The 22,444-nt window shown below is 64.5% G+C and overlaps 2 protein-coding genes across 9 annotated transcripts; one reads left to right on the top strand and one right to left on the bottom strand.

Moving 5' to 3' along the window:
* Positions 1–905: 905 nt before the first annotated feature.
* PSMD2 (proteasome 26S subunit ubiquitin receptor, non-ATPase 2) lies at positions 906–9,763 on the bottom strand. The gene is made up of 21 exons (XM_068954156.1): positions 9,605–9,763; positions 8,121–8,177; positions 7,288–7,452; positions 6,914–7,035; positions 6,336–6,560; positions 6,054–6,212; positions 5,597–5,741; positions 5,328–5,388; positions 4,892–5,038; positions 4,595–4,701; positions 4,025–4,152; positions 3,858–3,945; positions 3,309–3,471; positions 3,107–3,208; positions 2,871–3,016; positions 2,563–2,646; positions 2,220–2,388; positions 1,807–1,901; positions 1,511–1,637; positions 1,306–1,424; positions 906–1,223 (listed from the first exon to the last, which is right to left on the bottom strand). The coding sequence occupies exons 1-21, from the start codon at positions 9,737–9,739 to the stop codon at positions 1,041–1,043; spliced, it is 2,727 nt and encodes a 908-aa protein (XP_068810257.1). The 5' UTR covers positions 9,740–9,763; the 3' UTR covers positions 906–1,040.
* Positions 9,764–9,955: 192 nt separating this feature from the next.
* On the top strand, positions 9,956–22,007 carry ECE2 (endothelin converting enzyme 2). 8 transcript variants are annotated; one of them, XR_011142847.1, is made up of 20 exons: positions 12,098–12,192; positions 14,075–14,161; positions 14,694–14,838; positions 15,275–15,490; positions 15,649–15,773; positions 15,977–16,123; positions 16,201–16,266; positions 16,478–16,666; positions 17,141–17,283; positions 17,422–17,536; positions 17,821–17,931; positions 18,111–18,209; positions 18,329–18,406; positions 18,660–18,763; positions 19,118–19,228; positions 19,664–19,731; positions 19,961–20,019; positions 20,544–20,734; positions 20,825–20,920; positions 21,118–22,007. XR_011142847.1 is itself a non-coding variant. In XM_068954468.1 (19 exons), the coding sequence occupies exons 2-19, from the start codon at positions 14,075–14,077 to the stop codon at positions 21,292–21,294; spliced, it is 2,271 nt and encodes a 756-aa protein (XP_068810569.1). In that variant the 5' UTR covers positions 9,956–10,253; the 3' UTR covers positions 21,295–22,007. The 8 variants fall into 8 exon arrangements, 6 of the variants coding, with proteins under 6 accessions (XP_068810569.1, XP_068810568.1, XP_068810572.1 ...); XR_011142846.1 differs by having other exon boundaries at positions 15,974–16,123; XM_068954468.1 differs by lacking the exons at positions 12,098–12,192; positions 19,961–20,019 and adding an exon at positions 9,956–10,253 and having other exon boundaries at positions 15,974–16,123.
* Positions 22,008–22,444: the final 437 nt, after the last annotated feature.

Here is a 22,444-nt window from a genome sequence, read left to right as displayed (position 1 = left end):
GCAGGGTGGTGGTACCAGTATTTTGAGAAACAGCTTAGGGTTTTCCTCTCTTTCTTAAGAAACTCCCCCCACCCCATCTCCTTCAGCTTGCCCCAAGAGTTATTTGAACCCTGATCCTGGTCCCACGAGGGCTCCAAAGGAATTGCACTCCTACGAGCTGCACCGAAAGCCGGCAACAGCCCAGCGCACCCCAGGGAGCAGTTGAGCCCCACTATCAGCCAGCAGAGACTCCACATGACGAGAGGCCCAGCTCAGGACAGGCAGTGCCAGACACCCACCTCACCACGGGACAGGGAGTCTGTGCTGACGCAGGCGCGGGGGGGAAGGGAAGTTGCACAACGCCGGCGTGGGTGCCACGCAGGCACGCCCTGCCGCACCGGCCACACGCGCCCAGGGCACCGTGCAGGCACGGACACACACAGGGCAAGGAGAAACAGGAGCCGGAACAAGGCCACGGCCTAACAAGGCCGAGACCCACACCAGTCTGGGAACTTGCACGCCTGCAGCCCCCCGTGGGGGCAGGGCGAGCTCACAGGGGCTCTCTGCCTTCACCTCCTGCCTCTTGGGGCCTGCACTGCACCCAGCCTCTGAGAGCATCAGCTACCCAAGGGCCCAGCAGAACCCGGGGAGCTGCCCATCACTGTCCATCCTGGCAGAAGCAGCAGAGAAAGGGTAACTTTAAGGGGGTCCGAACCTGCTCCAGCGCCACAGTGTCCCTCTAAGGGAGACTTGGCTAGGGCTCCGTGGAAAGGAGCCTATTCTTCCCTGCTCCGGCTGGGGGAAGATCTTGGCCTGCATCAGCTCAGGGCTCCAGGCTTAACATGGACATGGCCTCACTGCAGTGTACCCAGTCTGGCCAGGGCAGAGGGGATGAGAGCCCATCCTGTGCCTCCTGTGCAGGGACAGCATGGCAGCACCAGAGTCTCCGCATAGTTTATTTCCTCAAATCACAGTAACAAACAAATCACCTTCTCCCCCCCCCCCACCCCAACCACCTGCCCCGCGTCCTGTCCCCCACCCTATCCCCATTCCCCGGTAGCTCAAACATCGTAGTTGGGGTTCTTGCGTAGGATGACGAATCCCTCCAGGATGGGTGTCACGGGCACGTGCTCCTCTGTGGCCAGCTCTGCCCGCTCTCCATGTGCCAGCAGCACTGGTGTTGTGTGAGTCTGGAAGCCAGTAATGGTTTTTGGCTTTCCTGCCTGGCCCACCACATCCACAGCCTGCAAGAGAGGAGCGAGATGAAGGCCAAGAACACACAGGGACCCCCAAGCACCCTGTCCCAGGCTCTGGCTGCCCCCTTACCTGTCCTACCCGAACCGATACAGGTAGAGGTCGCAGCTCCTCGTCAAAGGTGACCAGCATGCGGGGCTGCATGGCAGCAACGAGCCCATAGAGAACGTAGTGGGACTTGCCCAGGATAACTGGAAGGAAGACGTAAGGGTCAGGGCAGAGCCCATCCCACGGAGCAGAGGGGTGGCAGGAAGGGGGGCGGCCCCACAGTACTCACTGTTGCGCACGTCCAGGAAGGACACAAGGACAGTCAGCAGCCCAGCCACAGCCACCTGGCTCATGAGCTGGCGATCGCTGTGGTAGGGGCACAGGGTGAGCGTCCCCTTGCCCAGGTGGGTCAGCCCCTGATGGGGTAGAGAAAGCATGAGAGAGAGCTGTTAGGCAGCGCCTGGGACCCCCCAGACCTGCCAGCCAAGGGGGTGACAGCCCAGGGACAGCACTCCCCTCCAACGCACAGGACAGCCACCCCAACCTCCCCTTCCCCTCCACAAGCAGCAAGTGTGGGATTTTCACCTGGGCCAGCCGCACCATGAAGAGGTTGTTGGGGTCTTTGGCGTGGTACTGGGCAAGCTGCCGCAGCATTGCTGCTAGCCGGGCATTGTTGGTACCTGGAGAAGAGGAGGTGCAGATAGAGATCAGGGAACACAGCCACCACGGCCCTAGTTTTCCGCTTTCCCCTCCTCAGGGTGCAGGGCATCCAGCCACAAACCCTGGGACAGGCAAACACGCAGCTTCCAGCAAGCCCAGTTCCCTCCACCCGAAAGGCCTCGTCCAGCCCTCTGATCAGCAAAGTACCTGGGCAGCATTCCCAGCTAGTGCTGACAGACTAGCGCGAGAGCCAGAGGAATGGTGGCTGCCCTTCCCCCTGCTGTGAGCACACAGACACCCCAAGCAGGGGTCGCAGGCAAGCTTCCCCCCAGGCTTACCACTGCCCACCATGCCCATGGCAAAGATGGAGTTGTAGGAGACCTCAGGGTCAGCATCGTGGGAGAACTTGCTGAGGGTGTCGAGGATGTTGAGCCGGGGGTTGGAGACCGAGATAAGCGCCAGGGCCAGGGGCACAGCCCGACGGAGGGTCGGCTCCCCGTACCGCAGCTGCGTGGAGGGGAGGGTGGGCGTTAGACCCCAGGCAGTGGCAAGGCACCACTGTGGGGTGCACAAAGCCTGGCTTACCGAGGGCAGCGAGCCCACACAGATGCGAGGCAAGACCTGGTCTCTCCATCCCCTGCTCCCTTCCCTGCTCCACACTGTCTCCCCAGCATCACTCACCAGGTGGCCGAACGTGCGCAGGGCCATCTCAGCACCAATCTCCTCACCCATGGCAATGAGCGCGATCCCCAACACTGCTACGCCCTGCAGGGACACAGGCGCTGAGGTGGGAGCAGGCAGGGAGCACTCAGCCCCCAAACCAGGTCCTTACAGCCCTTGTGCCCACCCCAAGCCCAGTTGAGTAGAGAAAGCCAGGGATCCTGCTGGGGGCCGTTTTCCTCCAGCCCCAATCCCACAGGAGGCCAAAGAACCCCCCCAAAGCCAGCTCCTGCCTCCAGGGGCAAGGGTCTCAGCCCAGGCTTCCCCACCTGGTGGGCACCCATGTCAGCTGAGCTCTCTTTCTTCTCTTTCTCTTTCTTGTCCTTCTTGTCCTTGTCCTCTTCTTTCTCCTTAGAGTCAAAGTGCTCACTGCAGATGTGCAGGAGCTGTTGCACCTTCAAGACGTTCCCTGAGCCTGGAGGGAGAGCAGTTGACCAGGATCAGCAGAGGGAGGGCCCAGGACCTGCTCCTGCCTTCCTCTGCCACCTCAGCCAGCCCAACTCACCCGCATAGGCGCAGATGTCCACCAGCGTGTTGGCAAAGCTGCGGAACGGCTCTGACACCACCTCCAGCGCTGCCAAGATGGCCTCAATCGCCTCTCCCTTTCCTGCCAGGTGGGAAGGCGTGGTGGTCAGAGCACAGCGGCTGAGGGATGCTCCCACTCCCAGTCCCCAACCCGCAATACCGCTGGTACTGCCTGGCCTTACCCAAGTGGTTCAGGCCCAGGCCAAGCGGCAGCCATCGGGCATATGTGTCCTTCAGCTCTGTCTCCGATTTCTCCATGATGGTCTGGAGGATGGTTGAGGTGACATCCCCATTGCAGGAACCCACAGATATCATCCCGCAGGCCAGGGCGGTCACACCAGCCACCTGGTGAAGTAGGGAAGGAGAATGCTGCAGGAACGGCTCAGAGTGAACTGGCCCACAGCTCCACGTACAGGCCCACGCAGTTCAATAGCTGCCCAGCTGGGAAGACCACAAGGCACCCTGGTCCCTGCTTTCCGCAGAAATTTGGGATACTGGGAGGACTGACAGCTTCCCACTCTCCTGCATCAGCACCAACCTCAACCTGGGAGCAGCTCCAGAGGGGGAAAACAGGGTCATGCTCTTACAGCACCACACAGTACCATGCAGGGACACGCTACCCTGTTCCCAGAGCCCAAACTGGCTGCAAGACAAGCCCTGTATTCCCAGGAGCTGCCTGGGACCAGGTGGGGAAGTAAGGGACCCCATGCAAACCCTGCTTCACTCCCTACCTCCATGCTCGACTTGGAGTCTCCCATCACAGGTAGCAGCAAAGTCAGGACGTCCTCACGGTTGGAGCCCGCGTAGGCTAGCCCCAGCCTGCAGAGAGCCCAGAGGAGCATTAGAAGGGAGCTATGCTGCCCTGGACAGCCAGCAGAGGATGGGCCCAAGTCCTTACCCAAAAATGGCTCCAATCCTCATGGTGTTGCTGTTGTGGAGGACGTAGTCAGACAGAAGGGCCAGGGCAGGGTCACACTCGTTCCTCACACCCGAGTTGACGATGCCGCAGGCCAGGAGGGCTCCCGACTGCAAGGCAGAGGCACCGTCACACACCAACCACCGACGCACGCAGCTCTCTGCCAACCAGTGACTAACGTCACCCGACAGCTTACATCCGCTCCCCAGGACGGGCAAGTTGGTATCATTCACCCACTGTCAGTACTGCAAGTCCAAGTGAGCAGTGTGGCCCTGGATCCAGCTCAGCAGCCCAAAGCCTGCAGCTCTGCAACAAGGGGACTCCTCCGCAGAGCCCCCAAGAGCTACCAGCCTTGCTGTGAGCTTCACAAACCTCTGGGACACAGGGCATCCAAACCCCTCTTCCAGGCAGGGGCTGAGCCTGGACCACAGACCAAGACGAGGTCAGCCTTCCCCCAAGACAACCACACACCCAGGCAGCAGCAGGCCACCCCACACAACGATACGAGCAGGAACCCCGGGCACAGCCTGGGCTGGGCTGGCTGCCACTGACCTTGATGTAGTCCTCTGAGGAATACAGGTACTTGTCGATCTGTGTGAGCCCCCCGTCCACGTCCCACAGCAGTATGGTGCCCAGCGAGGCTGCAGCACTCAGCATACCTGCAGTTCCAGGGGAGAAGAGCCCACGTCAGCCCCTGAATCGATGTGCCCTGTCAAGGGGAGGTGGCGGCCAGGGAGATGGGGCTGCTGGAGCTGTGCCCGACAGTCCCACTTTCACCAAGGCCGAGAGGGACAGGGTAGCAGGGAAGCCTACGGGCGCCTCCATCCCCTGCCCAGCTAGCTCTCTCACCGTGGTCCTTATTCTTGTACAACCATTTATTGCCATCGTCCGTCAGCAGCTTGTCCTGCCCAAAGGCGGCATTCACAAAGCCGTTCACAAAGGAGGAGGCCAAATTCATCCGTGCCGAGTCCACTTGGGAACCGCTGCCCCCAAACCCTGGGGAACAACGTCAGGGTGAGCCAGGCAACAAAACAGCCCTGCCAGCCCCTCTTGCCGCCCAGCCCTCCACCATACAACTGCCCTGTGTCTTGGGGAGGACAGCAGCAAGGAGGAGCCCAAATCCACCGTAGGCAGTTGAGTATGATCCAGGGGGGCAGCCCAGAGACACCAGGCAAGTTGTCTGCCCGCACCAGGATAGAGGCTCACTGCACTGCCAGGAGAAACCTCAGAGCCCCAGGAACTCCCCGCAGTCAGGAACGACAGAGGCCGTGACACAAGCCCTTACGGTTATTTTCCAGGTGGGTTTTGTAAATATCATCTGGCACTTTGGGCTCCATGATGTCCAGCTGCAGAGACAAGGGGAGAAAGGAGTTACCTTCAAGCAGGCAAACCACACAGCAGCTGTCCTACAGGGGCAACCTTCTCTCCAGACAGTGCCTGGCCAAGCTGACAGGGATGAAGCATCTCTTCCCCAGGTCTTGCCATGGGGCACAGAGCCAGGTCAGACCACAGCCTGAGACAGCTCAGGGCCTTTTTCCCAGCCAGGACACTCACCTCCCTGGCCAAAGCCAGGAAGTTGCTGTTGAGTTGGACGTTGGACATGATCTCCGTCAGGTCCTCATACTCTTCCACATCCTCATTGAGCTCCAGGAAGACCCCATGGCGGCCCAGCATAAAAGCCATCTGCTTCTGGACAACTCTGCCAAGAGGGAAGAGGTTTCACAAGTGCCCAGACTCCAGCCAGTCCCAGCACAGACACATGCTAACCAACTAGCACAGACACATATCCCAGCTTATCTCAATCTGCCCTCCTAGTCAGGCACACAAGAAACAGCCCAGCGATCACCTACCTATTCCTGCCCCTCTTGACTTTAGGGACAAGGGCCTCCGCCTGAGCCCCCAGACACTTCTGCTGGGGGCAGGATCCAACCCGACTCTGGCTGGACAGGGGAGCCATGCCCCACCATGACGGGGGAAGGCCCTATGGACAGGGGAGCAAGTCTCCACTTACACATCTTTGCAGGAAGTGAAGATGTCCTCCACCAGCTCCACATCGTTGAGCATCAGGGCCAGGCGCAGGGCTTCAGGGTAACGGCTAAACTTGCGGAAGATGCCCAGGGCACAGCGCAGGAGAGCTGAGTTCTCGGGCTCTGGGACATAGCTTACGCAGCTTTGAGGAAGAGATGGACGCAAGGGTGAGCAACTGCATGAGGCAGTGAGGCAGGGCAGCCCCGGCCTGCCAAGGACAAGGCACAGCCCAGTCAGCCCCCTCCAGCCTGCTGAGCCCCCTCACCTGGTCAGGTAGAGGCACACTTTGGAGTAGGCGTTGTCATCAATGTACTTCTCCAGCATGTCCATCTGCTCGATCTCCATGAGCAGGTCGCAGGCCTCGTGCTCTGCATTGTGGGCCATGTTGTAGGGGACGATCTCCTTGACCAGGGTCAGAAGCGTGTCCCTCTGGGCCTTATCAGCTTCATCAATCTCCTGCCACTCCTTGGCCACCTCCCCTGCCAGGTGTCTACAGGGACAGAGGTCTGTCATCACCACGAAAACCAGCTTCGCCCAGCCCCAAAGATACAGAGCAGCTGCTGCCAGATAGCTGAGGCCATATATCGTTTAAGGGGTCTCCACGTTCCTGTGAGAGCTAATGGTAAACTCATGGGAGGAAGAGGGTTAAGAGCAGAGATTACAGAGGCCGGGCACCTCAGTTCTCTTTGGCAGTGAGATCTCTGCAGCTGGCAGATTGCTGCCAACAGATGATGAGGTAACACACACAGACATGACAGGGACAGCCTAGTCAAAGCCCAGTGAGTGGGGATTCCTCCTCCGAGCGCCTGTCCCTCCCTGAGTCCTGCTCCGACCCAGCCTTACCTGACGTATTCATGCCCCCAAGACGCCAGCTCCTCCTGGGAGCCCACCAGCCGGTACTTCAGACACTCGCGCTCCCCACTCATGGTCATGGCCAGAACAGAAATGATGTCTGCGGCAAAACGCTGGAGGAAGAGTGCCAGATGTTCAGACACACCCTGGGCACGAGGGAGCGAGGGCAGCCCACACCAGCCAGAAACACCCTCCCTGTGCCCACAAGCAATCACACGTGGCGCAGGCATGGCGCTGGCAAGTTATAATTCACCAGCGCGGGTCACAGAGGGTGATCTTAGATCTCACACTCTAGCAGGGCTCTATGGTCATGTGCCCCAGCACTGTCCTACTGCCCTCCAGCTACACAGGACGGTTGGCTTTACCTTGTTCTCTCCAGGAGCCATGTTCTCATAGATCTCCTTCAGCTTGCCGTAGTGTGGCCGTAGGAATTTGAGGGGTTTGGGAACAGAGGTCATCGAGGTCGTGGAAGAACGGATTTGTCTCCGCAGCTCCTCCAGGGCAGGGCGATAGAGGGACGTATCCTTCTCCTGCAGAGCAAAACTGCCTGTCAGGAGGCAGGGGCTGGTTCCTGTGTCACCTCTCCACCTACCCTCCCCAAACATAGCATCCAGATCCAAGCATCCCCCTGCCCCAGCAGCCATCCAGCTGCCCACCCTCCAAGGCAGCCTGGCCTCCAGCAACACCAACATCTTCCATGATCAGGAAGAGCCAAGTCACACATTTGGGAAGGAAACTGGCATCACACAGCTCTGGGCCACGGTACCCCCTGTCTAAGGGTGGCAACAGCCCAGTCTCACACAGAAAACCTCCACTGCTCCCCAGTTCCAAGCAGGCATCTGGGTGAGCACACAAGCACTGTGCACGCATGCATCAAGCAGGCAAACTCCTGCCTTGCCAAGCCCACAGCATCTCCTTGAGCCAAAGTAGGTTCCCAGGGCTGAGGAGGAAGCACAGCAGGGGGAGGAAAGTCATCAGCACAAGGAGGCACAGCTCCCTTAGACACAGGTCAGACAGGCAGTAAGGCCGGGGGACGGACATCGCTGTGACAGGCAAGGGGGGGCCCCATTCAAGGAGAAGTCCCCCATCTCCACGGCATGAGAAACAAGTGCCTGTAACTGACGGATGGCCAGAAGCAAGTCTCAGCTGGGGTTCCCGACAAAGCAGCTCCTCACTGAGGGGCAAAGCGTGAACCTACCCCCAAGCGCTCCACCAACATCTCCAGCTCATCCTGCAGCTGCTTGTCTTCCTCAGACTGCAACAAGACACAGAAGAAAGCCAAGTTAAGGGGCTCAGCGCAGACACCCCCAGCTCCGGAGCACACCTCCCCCCCAGGGTACCATTACATCAACCCCTATACATGGGGAGGTCTCAGCACAGCCCTAAGGAACAGTTTGGTCCACGACTTTCCCCCCACCTCCAGCTTTTCCAGGAATTAAAGGTTTGGACTACCCCATGACTCCCGCCCCAGGAAGGCTCACTGGTACCCTTGCTGGGGGATAGGTGACAGAAGGGACTGCCTCCCTCCTCCTCACAGGGGACAGGTTTTGCTGTCCCCAAGATTTTTGACTTTAATCCCAGAAAGTCTCTCCTCAGCTTCATTCTCCACAGGGGTGGTATCAGTCTGCCACAAGCCCTGCTCCCCTTCTGGGATCTCTGTTTAGACCTCTGGGTGCCCTCACCCCTCACCCACAGGCCCCACGTGCCCCCAGGGTAGCTGCTTTCCTCCATGCATCGCAGGAATGGGGTAGGTGTCACCCTGGGGTGCTGGGCCATCTCCATAATGCACAGCCTCCAACAACCTCCACAGGGCACCATCCTGCCCCAGAGCAGTGTGGGGTCAGTGCCCCCATCACCCATCAGGACACCCCACGGAGAGGGGCATGGCAGGGAACTGCCCCGCAGCCGGCTCCTGCACAGCCTGCCACATCAGGGCACCGAGCAGGGTGCCCCGAGTGATGCCAGCACCCCTGCCCCGCTCCCATGGGGACCCCCGACCCCAGGAACATCCCCACCCCGTACCAGAAGGCACCTGATGTCACATGTGCACTCTGATTACAGCATGGGTCCCCAACTCGCAGTGCCACCCCCAGTGCCATCCCCACACCACGTCCAGAAGGGACCCTGCTTCAGGCCCTGATGTCACACGTGCACTCTGATTACATCACAGGCCCCAGCCCACAGCACCGCACACCCTCAATGACATGACACCCTGCGGGGTCCCCCACTGCCATCCCCACACCACGTCCAGAAGGGACCCTGCTTCAGGCCCTGATGTCACACGTGCACTCTGATTACATCCCAGGCCCCCTAACCCGCGGTGTCACACGCCCCCCGTGACGTCAGGCCCCGCGGCCCCCAGCAGTCCCCCCACAGGCGCACCCCCCAGGGCAGGGAACCCTCGGCGTCATCACCTGGGCACCCCCTGACGTCACGGCCCCTTCCAGAAGGGGCGCCCCTCACCCCACTCACGTCACACGCCCCCTCCGCAGGGCGCCCCCGCACCCCAAGCACGTCACGGGTGCCGCGGCGGGGGGGCCCGCCACCCCGCTGACGTCACGCCGCGTCCCAGTGACGTCGGGCCGCCGCGGGAGGGGGCGGCAGCGGGGCGGCCCGGCCCGGCCCGGCCCGGCCGGGGCCGTGACTCAGCTCCGGGCCGCGGCGCGGCGCGGCGGCGCTCACCAGCTCCTGCTCCTTGTCGGGCCCCGCGGGGGGGTCCCGGCGGTCCCTGCCCCAGGGCGGCGTGGGCTTCTCGTCGCCGCCCGCCCCGGGGCCGCCCTGCACCCGGCTCTGCCCGCCGCCGCCGCCCGCCTCCATGGCTGCTCCGCCGCGCACCGGCCGCGCTCTGCGCCTGCGCCACCGCCAGCGCCAATCGGCGCCCGCCGCTGCGCTGACGCCACCGCCGCGCGCCGATGGGGGCGGGGCCTGGGGGGCGGGGCGACCCCCACGTGGGGCGGCCGGGGCGCAGCGCCGAGCGCCGCCGGGGCCGGGCCGGGCGGGAGCGCCGGCACCCCGGGCTGGGGGACCCGGCGGGGCTGGCGCCCCGGGGCAGGGGAGCCGGGAGCGGCGGCACCGCGGGGTGGCGACAGGGTCAGCGGACCGGCAACGCTGCCACCCCCGGGCCGGGGGACCCGGGAGCGGTGGCACCCTGGGGACAGGGCCAAGGGACCCGGGAGCGCCAGTGTCCCAGGGCCAGGGGACCCGGGAGCAGTGGCACCCTGGGGACAGGGCCAGGGGACCCGGGAGCGGTGGCACCCTGGGAACAGGGACAGGGGACCCGGGAGCGCCAGTGTCCCAGGACCAGGGGACCCGGGAGCGGTGGCACCCTAAGGTGGGTAACCCAGGCATGGTGGCACCCTGGGGGGCTGGGGGACCCAGAGGTGCTGGCCCCCAGGCAGGGGCACGGCCGGCAGCAGCACCTCCCTGCCCGCTGCCAGGATGCCGAGGCGCCACCGGAGCAGGGCGAGTGCTGACGCGTCCCCAGGGCCCGGTGGGCTCCCCGTGCCCCAGCCCCCGGACCTGACCCGCCACAGACACGCGGGCACTCGTGCCCTCGCACGCACACCCCTGGGCGCACACGCGGCCCTGCACGCGCGTGCCGCCCCGTGGCACCGGGCCCCGCGGTTCCGGCAGATAGCACTGCCATGTCCCGCACCACCATGCACCGCCCACCCTGCGCAGCGGGAGCACCCCACGGGGCACCCTCGGGTACCACCGTCCCCTGCGCCGCGCACACCCGGACCCCAGGCCTCCCTCCATGCCCTGGCTGCCTTTGCAGCACCAGGGGATGCTGCTCTTCGCGCTGGTCTTGCCCCTGGTGCGAGGTGCCACCGCCGTGGACACCCTGGGGCTCACCCTCGCGCACCGCCAGGGCCAGGCGGGTGACTGTGCACCCACATGTACAGGCGATGCACACCCGTGCCTGCCCCCTGCCCCCCGAGCCCGGCTGCACACCCGTGGGGGGTGAGGGGGGCTGCCAGTGGTGTGAGCCCTCCGTGCCAGTGTCCAACCGTCGGTGCTGCGACACGTGTCGAGTGCCACGGTCCCGGGCTGGTGTGTGTGTGTGTGTGTGTGTGCGTGTTAATGCATATGCGTGTGCGTGTGCAACACCTGCGAGCAGGCGGAAGGCTGTACGTGCACAACACTATGCCAGGGGCAGTGCCAGCATGTGCCCCGTGGGGCCAGGAGCCGCCCCAGCTGCAGGTCCCCTGGAAGGGGTGGCTGAAGCCGCAGCGTAGGTGTCCCCCAAGGTCCCTGTGCCTCAACACGCTCAGCGCCCCGCTCCCTGCACCCTGCGCACAAACCGGGCGCTCTCCGGTGACACCCAGCCCCAGGCAGGTGGCCGCACAGGGGTTGCCTCTCTGAGTGTTGCCGAGTGTGGCTGCGTGTGTGAGCTGGGGTGTGAGACTGTCCGTGCAGCTGTGCGCGTGCAAGGGTGGCTGTGAGGATACCCTGGCTGCCCGGGGCTGGGTGCGCTCCTGTGCCGCGCGACTGTGTCAGCGCCTGCTGGCGTGGGCCTCTGGGTGTTTGTGCGCCTTTGCCTGTGTGTTGGTGTCCTGGGGGCGGAGGGTGGTGCGTGTCTGTGTGTGTGTGTGCGCGCGTGTTGGCGTACCGGTGTGCGAGGCTCCGTGCCGCCGCCTGTGCATGTGTCGGAGCACCGGTGCGGGGCCGCGCTGCGGTGGCTGTGTGCGGTTTGCAGCCGGGTGCCGGTGCGTGTGCCCGGGTGCTGCAGCCCCGCGCCCCTTCCCGCGCCCTGCTGCTCGCGGCGCGGCTGCAGGTGGCGGGGCGGCGGCGGGGGCCGGGGCCGCTCCCGGGGCCGGTGCGGGCGGCGGCCCCGCCCGTGCGCGCGGCGGGCGCGGCCCCTCGCGGTCACCTTGGCGGCGGCGGCGGCGGGGCCGGGCGGAGCGGAGCGGAGCGGCCGGGCTGCGCACGCCGGTGTCCCCGCTCCCCCCGCCGCCGGGCCCCCGGCCCCGGCCCCAGCCGGCGCCCACCCCCGGTGCGGCCGCGCCGGCCCGCCGGTGCGCAGCCCTCCGCGGCTCCCCGGGCCCCGTCCCTCCTCGCCGGGGCGGCCGCCGCCGGCCCCGCCAGCGCCGGTGCCCCGGGGGCGGCGCGGGCCATGGCAGCTGCAGCGGCGGAGGCAGGCGGCGCTGCGGCGGCGGCGGCGGCGGCGGCGGGGGCCCGGCGCGGCCCGGGCGGGGAGCGGAGCTAGGCGGGAGGGGCGGCCCGGGATGGCCAGGATGAACGTGGCCCTTCAGGAGCTCGGACACGCCGTGAGTCCCGGCGGCGGCGGCGGCGGCGGGGGCCGGGGGTGGGGAACGGGACAGAGGGACAGAGAGGGGGGACAGGGGACAGGGGGATGAGGGACCGCAGGGGACAGGAGATGGGGGCCGGGGGGCAGGGAGAGCCGGCGGAGAAGAGTCCCCGGGGTGCTGGGGGGCTGCCCCGAGGGAGTTGGGGGGCCCCCGGAGCTTGGGGGGCTCTGGGGGCCCTGGGGGGACTCAGGGAGCTGGGGGACGAGAGACTAGTGGATGCAGAGGGGCTGGATGGGTCTGGGGGCTGGAGGAAATTGGGGGGCTAGAGGGGTCAGGTGGGCATAGCAGACCCCCCACTGGAGGGACCCATCTCCCCTGGTGAGGAGGAGAAGGGGGAGAAGGGATCCCTGTGCCCTGTGCCTGTGCAGGGCAGGGGAGCTGGGACACTTTGGGGAGGGGGGCACGAGGGACCCTACAGCCCCTGCTCCGGAGGAGCTTGGAGCCAGCCTGGGGGCAGACCACTCCACTTGTAGGGTCCTGAGCCAGCACCCCGCGAGGGAGCAGGTGTGTGTACCCAGCTCCAAGGCCTCAGCCCCATGAGGGGCCGGGGCCGGAGTGGGTCGGCAGCAGGAGCCTCAGCGCTGCGACACCCCATGTGTCCTAGACCTGCCTTGGGGGTGCCCGGAGCTGCAGGGGAGGGAGTACAGCCAGCCAGTGCTGGGGGGATGGGGCCCCCCCAGGTGGGGGAGCGCAGGATGGGGGAGCCCACGGTGGGGGAACCCGGCTCGCCGAGCTCCCACGAGATGCCAAGCCAGCCCTCGCAGACGCCAGCGGTTCCCGGGAACCCGCCCCGGCGAGGGGTTTCCTGCCAACCGTCGATCCCCGCTGCCTCGCGTGGGTTCCTGCCTGGGCAGCCCTTTGCGGAGCCCCCCGCCCCAGCAGGGTAGCAGCAGGCAGGAGCTGGGCACGGGCACTTGCCCCACTTCATCCCCTGCCTGGCATCCGCCCCCCACTCCCCCCGGCTCCTTCACAGTCCCCACTGGGGGGACCAGGCCCGCAGACAGCCCCATGGCATCGGCCTGAGTCTGTGGCTTTGGGCAAGAAGGGTGAGCCACAACCCGCCCAGGCTTTAACTCTGAAGCCTAAGGATGGCTGTGACCAGCCGCATTGTTGATTGTCTTCCGCCGAAGCATCCAGCCTTTTCCTCTGGCTCATCCCCCCCTCAAGTTTCTGGCTCGTCTCCACCGCTTCTTTCTTAGCTGATTCTTGGCAGCCCTTGCGTCTGGCTCGGTACAAACAGCCCTTGCAAGGCCGCCCCGGAAAGCCTGGCGTGTGGGGGGATCCTAGCCCAGCCTGCCGAAAATTCGCTTCTGTCCCCGCGTTCAGCCCCCGTGGAGGCCCTGCCTGCCCTTGGGCAAGCGCGCAGGTTGGCCCACGGCCGGGGGCTCCCGCCAGGGCTGGAGGCGCTTCCAGATGTTTCGGGGCCCGTGCACATCTGCGTGGAAAGTTCCAGGCAGGGGGGGAGGGACGAGGTGGCGGCGCTAGGCAACGGCGCGACTGGTTGCCTGGCAACAGGGACCACGTCTCCGTGGCGATGTGGCACCTGTCCGTGCGCCTGATGCCTCGGCCGCCATGGCGACGTGGAGGGATGCTCCGGCTGCCCGCCTTGGGCCCCCTGGCCCCCCTGGGGAGGACGAGGAGGGGTGCCGAGGGCGAGGAAGGCTAGGGGCTGGGGCGAGAGCCCGGGGCACCAAGGGACTTCAGGCCCACCCCAGTGTCCCACACACCCGGCCGGGCGGGCACCTGCCATCCCTGTGAGCACCGGTGGGGGCCGGGGAGAGCTGCAGCACTGGGCACACCCCCCCCCATCCCCGTCCCAGCCCGCTCTTTCCCCCGGCAGATGCCTGACTACAAGCGTGCCACGCTGCAGGATGACGAGGGCCCCGAGCCAGCAGGGGACGGCAGCGCCTCTCCCGACAGCATGGAGGTGAGCTCTGCCCCGAAACGCTGCCCGCCTGCCTGCACCGGGACCCCTCCAAGCCCCCCTCCCCTCCCTCAGCCCTGCCGTCTTCCTGAGACTGCCTGCACTGGGGTGGGCACGAGAGCAGAGGCCGGGAGCCAAGGCAGCCCTGGCACTTCCCAGGGCTGCGCTGGGAGGCAGCCAAAATGCGGCAGAGAGTCTGTCCAGGGCAGAGTCCGTCCTTGTGGCTGGGGGGCTGCCAGCACCCACTGCGGGGGCAGGGGGCTCAGGCCCCTTCGGGGGGATGCCCCATCTCTCAGGTGGCCCCAGCAGGGATACACAGGCACCCAGCTCTCTCCCTCCTTAGACGCGGGGTGACCACTTCCAGGCCATCATGGTCTGCTCCCCGTCTTCATCCCCACCCCGTGTCCCCATGCACCTCTCCATGCCCCACGCATTGCCAAGTTGGGGCACCTGGGAGCCCTGCAGAGGGAAAAGGGTGCAGAGGCGGCAGATTTCTCCCCCGCGGGGCGTGACACCAGCCATGCCCCCTGCTCAGGTGGGGTTTCGGAAGGGGACAGCACCGCTGCTGAGCCGCCTGGCATCCCGCACCCAGCTGGAGCTGGTGCTCTGCGCCGTCTCCATCTCCCTGGCCCTGCTGCTCGGCGTCACTGTGGTCGCCCTGGCCATCCAGTACCGCAGAGGTAGGAAGGGCCCTGGGCCCAGTACCACGGTGGCAGCAGCCCCCCACCCATAAGGATGGCAGGACAGGGAGGAACAGGTCATCCCCGAGGCCGACTCCTGCCCAGGGAACAGCACCTCTGGTCAGGCGGCTGAGCTCCCCGGCTTTCATCGTCCCCCCAAGGGACCTTGCTCTGGGGCTGTGCCCAGCTCGCAGGCATCCTGCCGCAGGGAGACCCACGGATGACCCATGCCATGTGCCGCCGCACTGTGCCCGACTCTGGGTGCTCTTCCAAAGAACTACCCCAGCCCCTTGACCCCCCCCGGCCATAATTGCCAACCCTGGGGTGCAGAGGGAGGGCTGGAGGCAGGGAGCGCTTTGCCCCAGCTCTGCCCCGCTCTGTGCCTCAGTTTCCCCCCTGTACACGCGCACACCCCTGGGCATGCCTTCCCTGCCAGATCCTTCTCACAGCACATGTCTGACGGATGCCTGCGTCCGGGTGGCCAGCAAGATCCTGGAGGCCCTGGATTCGGAGACAGACCCATGCCAGGACTTCTACCAGTACTCGTGCGGGGGCTGGATCAAGAGGAACCCGCTGCCCAATGGGCGCTCCAAGTGGAGCACCTTCAACAGCATCTGGGACCAGAACCAGGCCATCATGAAGCACCTCCTAGGTGGGCATTGCGGGTTCCCGTGGCAGGCACCCAGGATGGGCACAGCCCCAGCCGCGAGTGCCTCTGCACCCCCTGAGCGTGGCCAAGCCTGGGTACCCCGGCGGGCTGGCACACGCGCTGGCCCCCGGCGCCTGGGGCTGACCTGCAGCCTCCTGCAGAGAACACCACCTTCAACTCCAGCAGCGAGGCGGAGAGGAAGACGCAGCGGTACTACCTGTCCTGCCTCAAGGAGCAGAGGATAGAAGAGCTGGGCTCCCAGCCGCTCATGGAGCTCATCGACAAGGTGGGCATGGTGGGCAGCTGCTCACACATGAGATGAGTTTTCAGACTGGGTCTCAGCCCAGCCTGGCCTGGGCACATCTCCCAGTCCCTCTTTGGGTAACTGGAGAAGGAAAGGGCCCCTGAGGAGAGGCTCAAACCTGCAGGGAGAAGTGTCCCCTGGGAGCATGGGGCAGCCCCTGAGGCGCTGGGTCCATTTGCCAGCAGATCGGCGGTTGGAACATCACTGGGCCCTGGAACCAGACCAACTTCATGGAGGTCCTCAAGATGGTGTCTGGCACGTACCGGGCAACCCCCTTCTTCACGGTGTATGTGGGTGCAGACTCCAAGAGCTCCAACAGCAACATCATCCAGGTCAGCACTGTAGCACCGAGGGGCCATGGGCACTGGTGGGCACCAGGCTGTTCATGCTGCCCCTCTCTTCCCCCCAGGTGGACCAGTCGGGGCTTTTCCTCCCGTCCCGGGATTACTACCTGAACAAGACTGCCAACGAGAAGGTGAGGCTGGAGCCCTGCAGGCACCAAACAGGGGAAACCCACAGCATTTAGGTGCAAACGGGGCCAGGATACACCCGACACCTCATCACGGGCATGATGCCCAGGCAGGCAGGGGGTCGGAGCCTCCGGGGAGATGGCATGGGGGCAATCAGGCTGGGGACAGAGGTGATCCTAGAGACGTGACTGAGCCTGGGGCTCGGGGTCTTGCCAGGTCCTGGCAGCGTACCTGGACTACATGGTGGAGCTGGGCATGCTGCTGGGGGGTGCCAAGGAGCCCACCCAGCTCCAGATGCAGCAGGTGCTGGACTTTGAAACCCAGCTGGCCAATATCACCGTGCCCCAGGCTGAGCGGCGGGACGACGAGAAGATCTACCACAAAATGAGCATCGCTGAGCTGCAGGTGGGCATGGCCACGGCCTGATGGCCTGGGGTCCCCATCAGCAGGGAACAGCCTGGGAAAATCCAGGATACTCGCAGAGGCTGTCCTGCAGGGCACCAAGTTGATCCATGCCCAGCATTGCCAACCAAGGATGCATGGGGAGAGAAATCCCCCCTTGGGCAGCCCTGTCCATCCTGCAGGTGCCAGGGCAGGTGCTGGGTGTTGGGAGCAAAGTGCCCTTCACCCTGTCATTAGGATTCGGGGGTCCCTGCCCCCTCGGGGGGGCCCTCTCCTTGGGCTGGAGCATTGAGAGCTGCAGGGAGCCATGGGAGGGAGGCCCGTAGCAGGGAAGAGATTTGGGGTGGTGAGGGACCTTCTCGAGGGGTTCAGTCCCCAACCCCTCCAGGCACCCTCCAGAGCCTCCACCCCCATGCCCTGCAGGAGGGGGCAGAGATGTGCTGAGTGCCCGGGTGCCCTGGCCCCGTGTCCCCACAGGCCCTGGCCCCTGCCATCGATTGGCTGGATTACCTGGCCTACGCCCTGGCCCCGCTGGAGCTGACGGAAGCAGAGCCTGTAGTGGTGTACGGGGATGCCTACCTCCAGCAGGTCTCTGACCTCATCAATGGCACTGACCGGGGGTAAGGCACCCGCAAGGCCCCATGAGGGCTGAACCTGTGGCAGGGGCATGTTTTGGCCACGCCACTGGCTTGGAGGCTGGGGGCATCCCTTGGGGACTGCAGCCGTGGTGAGCCATGGCATCTCTTTGCCCCTCACAGCATCCTGAACAACTACCTGATCTGGAACCTGGTGCAGAAAACGGCCTCCAGCCTGGACCAGCGCTTCGAGACGGCCCAGGAGAGGCTGCTGGAGACGCTCTATGGCACCAGGAAGGTAACGGAGGCCACGGGACCAGCCCACTCCACCCACAGCCCAGACCAACACAGGGGCAGCCAGGGCCACTTCTGACCTTGGGATGCCCTCAGGATGCAGTGACATAGGATGCTGCAGAGAGACCCCATGGACCATCTTTTGGGATGTAGGGGTTTAAGCTGCTGAGCATCTCCCCTGTTGCCAAGGAGGCAGAGCTTGCGGGGGGCAGGGAGGGGAACAGAGGAAGGATTGGGGCGTTGGGGTGCTCCTGGGGGTCTCACAGACTCCCATCTCACTCCCCACAGTCCTGCACACCCCGCTGGCAAACCTGCATCTCCAACACAGACGATACGCTGGGCTTCGCCCTGGGCTCCCTCTTTGTCAAAGCCACCTTCGACCGGGACAGCAAGGCCATCGTGAGGACACTTCTACTCCCTCCTCTCCCCACCACTGCCCCCAGGGAGTTCCCCACAGTTGCATCCTTACTGACCCGTTCCTGCGCGAGGAGCACCGGGGGGGGGGGGGTGGCACGGGGCATGGGCACAGCCTGGCACTGTGGGTAGTGGGTTGGGGGCTCATTCCCTTCCATCCCCAGGCTGAGGAGATGATCAGTGAGATCCGGGCAGCTTTTGAGGTGTCCCTGGACCAGCTTGACTGGATGGATGAGAAGACCAGACAGGCTGCAAAGGAGAAGGTGACCCAGTGGGGCAGGCTTGTCCCTGGACCTGGGGAGGGCAGTGGGTGGGAGACCCTCTTGGGAAACCCCCAGGCTCTACCTCACCACCAGGCACTGCCTGCGGCCTCTCTCTGCAGGCAGATGCCATCTATGACATGATTGGCTTCCCAGACTTCATCCTGGACAACAAGGAGCTGGACGATGTCTATGACGGGGTAGGAGGGCACCTGGATCATGGGGAAGGGGTCCGGCCTCCCGCTCATGCCAAGCCCTGGAGAGCCCCAGGGAGGGAGGACACTGCCAGGGACCCATCTGGGCAGCAGGGCTGGGGGGTGGAGGCCAGCATGGCGGGAAAGGACGTTAAGCAGACATCTCGGTACCTAGCACACCCCCCCTTGCAGCCAGCCACAGTGGAGGAGAACAGCCCTGGGCTGGGCTCCATCCTCATCCCATCCTCTTCCTCCCCAGTACGAGGTCTCAGAGGACTCCTTCTTCCAGAACATGCTCAACTTCTACAACTTCTCTGCCAAAGTGATGGCCGACCAGCTCCGGAAGCCCCCCAACCGGGACCAGTAAGGAGCTGCTCACCCCGGGGGGCACAGCCACGCCACTGGGCTACAAGAGGGCTCAGGGGGTGGGGGATGGGAAATAAGAGAGAGGGCCAGCCCCAGCACGGCACTGTCCCCTCGCTCGCCCACCATGGCCTTCGCAGCGCAGGTTCGGCAGGGGGAGGTCTCGACATGGGGCAGTGAGGTGGCCACAGGGGGAGCTCATGGGACAGTAGGGACAGGAGATAACATAGGGGCAAGTCACTTGGGGATGGGATGGCACAGGAGGGTCCTGGGGGACACGGGGAGAGGGGACACATCCCTGCCTGTGCCCAGTGCCCTGCCCCCAGGGCTTGGCATAGCCTGTCCCTGCCGTAGGTGGAGCATGACCCCGCAGACCGTCAATGCCTACTACCTGCCCACCAAGAATGGGATCGTCTTCCCCGCCGGCATCCTGCAGGCCCCCTTCTACGCCCGCAACCATCCCAAGTGAGCACAGCCATGGGGCCAAGGGACATCTCCAAAGAGCAGGGGATGCAGCAGGGAGATGGCAAGCTGTACCCCTCGGGATCGGAGCTGGCACCCTGCAGAGCCCGCAGCCACCCCTCTCTGACGGAAATGCTGCCCGCAGCCACCGTGGGAGGAAAGTCCTGATGGGTGAAGGTCCATCTAGGCTTTACATCCTGCATCTGGAATGGCCTGCAAAGTCCCCATGGGGCCACCAGTGTCCCCAGGCAGGACCCACTCCCAGCAGGTGTTAGCTTACCCCCAGGTTGGGTACCAAGCAGAGCAGTCTCACCAGGTGCCCAAATAGAGCATACTCAGGACGTGGTGGGGGTGCCCAGGACACAGAGGTAGCCAACTGAGAAGCTGAGGTGGCACGACCCCTGCATACTAACCTGGCTCTTTCCCGCTGCCTCACAGAGCCCTCAATTTCGGTGGCATCGGCGTGGTGATGGGGCATGAGCTGACCCACGCTTTTGATGACCAAGGTGAGAGCCTGTGGGCTCTGTCGGCCCAGGTCCTCACTGCTTCCCACGGCACCTCCTGTCATCTGTGAGGCCCCTTGCCTGCCCCCCGGCCCTCGGTGTGGGAAGAGGGGTGCTGTGGGTATGCAGGGGTACTGCTTTGCCATCCATTGCATCATGCGTGTTCGTGCCCCCGGCTGCCCCTGCACCCCCCAGTTGGCTGGCTTCCCCTTCTATCATCCTGTCTCCCCAGGTGACACCCGCCGATACCTCCCCCCGGCTTCTCTGTGCAGCTTTCGCTCCATCCGCTTGGTGAGGACACGGTGTCTGCAGCTCAGGTCCCCCACCCTGTGGCCCCCTACACAGCCTGTGGCCCCCCCAACTGCCTCCTCCCTCCTCATCCTCCTTCTCGGGGCATGAGACAGGTCCCTCTCACATCCGCTCTGCTTTGCACCCTCACTGTGGCCTCAGAGCCAGCGGGGATGAGCTGGGGGTGATTGGGGGAATTTGGGGTCACAGAGTCTGTGGGTTCAAACCCAGCTTGGGACAGCAAGGAGACCCCAAGGGATGCTTGGGGACCCAAGCACACAGTTGAGCCCTGGGTCAGAGACTGCTCGGAGCAGGAGCTGGGAGAAACCATCTCCCCGAAGCGTGGGGCTTGGCATGAACTCAAGGCTCCAAGTGCCCTGGATGCCCCCAGTCCCTCCCTGCAGCACTATACACATGCTCCACTGAGCCCTGTCCTGGGACTCCCTTCAGTGGGGGCTCCACAGGGGGCTGTCTGGGGCATGGGGCTGGTGCTCCTGGTCCCGCTGCCCCACGCCTCCATCCTGCAGGCCGGGAGTACGACAAGGAGGGCAACCTGCGGCCCTGGTGGCAGAACTCCTCGCTGGAGGCCTTCAAGAACCGCACGGAGTGCATGACGGAGCAGTACAGCCACTACACTGTGCACCACGAGAAGGTGAACGGCCGGCAGACCTTGGGCGAGAACATCGCCGACAACGGCGGGCTCAAGGCGGCCTACAATGTGAGTGGCTCTGCCGGCTGCCACGGCAGGCACCCTGCCCTGGCTCCCCCCACCACCGCATCCTGGGGCTTCACAGCAGCTCTCTCACAGGCCTACAAGTCCTGGCTGCAGAAGAATGGGGAAGAGAAACGCCTCCCAGCCCTGGGACTCACCAACCACCAGCTCTTCTTCGTGGGCTTTGCACAGGTATTGCTGAGCAGGACAGGCATCTCCGAGATGCCCAGGGCTGTCTCATCCCTTCCTAGGTCCTTGGTGCCCCTCCGCAGCCCCCCATCCTGCTTGGGAGGCAGGAGCCGTGCCCAGGGCAGGCGTCCAGCCCAACCGGAGATTTCCCTCGCTGGTCCCAATGGGGCTGTCCCCTAAGGCCGTTCCCCCTCTGGCAGGTGTGGTGCTCCGTCCGGACGCCCGAGAGCTCCCACGAAGGGCTGGTCACCGACCCGCACAGCCCCGACAAGTACCGTGTCATCGGCACCCTCAGCAACTCCCGGGACTTTGTTGAACATTTTGGCTGCCCCCTGGGCTCGCCCATGAACCCCGGCAAGCACTGTGAGGTGTGGTAGGGACGGAGACAGCCCACCGGGCCAGGGAGGGTGCAGGGGACAGAGGGGACGCGTGCCCATCTGTACCCCCCGCCTTTGCCAGGCACCGGAGCTGACCTATGGGCAGAGAGAGGGGCCACCTCCCGGTTACTCTCCATCGTGGTCCTCCCCACACACGCACGCCGCCTTGCCCCCTCCATCCAGGTCCTTGCCCCCTGTCCCCATTGCCCTTATCCCATCATCCCCACCCCAGCGCACGCAGCCCCCATGCCGGGCACGGACTGGAGCTGCTGCGCCCACTCACTGCAGCCCTGCTCCAAAGCCAGCAGACAGGCACGCCTGGCAGAGAAGCCGTAGCACCCCAGAAACACAGCGCTGCCCTCCAACCCTGATGTGCCCAGAGATGGGCATGGCTCAGCCCCCTCAGCATCACATTCCCCCCTCAGAACCGGCAGGTTAGGCGGGCCCCATGGAGAGTGTTAGAGCCAAGCCCCCCTCTGCTTCTGCCACCCCAACCCACCACCTACGCCGGGGACGCATTCCCGGACTGCTGGAGATGGAGCTGTGATGTTTGGAGCTGCCCAGCTCCTTCTCTTAACTCGATCCCCTCCTGAACCAGCTTGCCTTCCCCATCCACATCTGCTGGGACCAGTGGGTGGCAGAGGGAACTGGTGCCTTCAGCTGTGGGTGGCTGTTGCTGAATTTATTTAATGATTAAAAGCAGTTTCCACTTACTCCAGTGGCTCCAAGTCCTTCACGGTGTCGGGGAAGAGACAGGATCCAGGACTTTTGCAGGCCCAGAGACTGTGATTCGAAAGCACAAGGTTAAGGGATTTGCTGGAGACAAGACATCCTGTGGGACAAGAGGTCTCCCAGACAGATGACCTCTAAGATGTTCCAGGAAGGGAATATGGCAGTCATGGAGCCAAGCAGGCACAACATAGGCTGTCTCTGCCCGGGCATCCTGGCTGGGGTCAAGCTGGTGTGGGGAGGGCACAGAGGCATGTCACCCCCAGAACCACTGGCATGCTGGGGGTTGCTGCTTATGCTACAAGCTGGCACTGGGGTGAGAACAGACCAAAGGCATCTGGAGGGTACTGAGGGCAGAGAGGAGGGAATCAGCGGGAGAGGCCCCATGGAGCACTAGCCATTTCAGGAGATGGTGCCTAGG

This window comes from Struthio camelus, chromosome 9 (assembly GCF_040807025.1).
Source record: "Struthio camelus isolate bStrCam1 chromosome 9, bStrCam1.hap1, whole genome shotgun sequence".
Classification (NCBI taxonomy): Eukaryota; Metazoa; Chordata; class Aves; order Struthioniformes; family Struthionidae; genus Struthio; species Struthio camelus.
The sequence above is the reverse complement of the archived record's forward strand: the minus strand, read 5'-3'. Positions and strand labels throughout refer to the sequence as shown.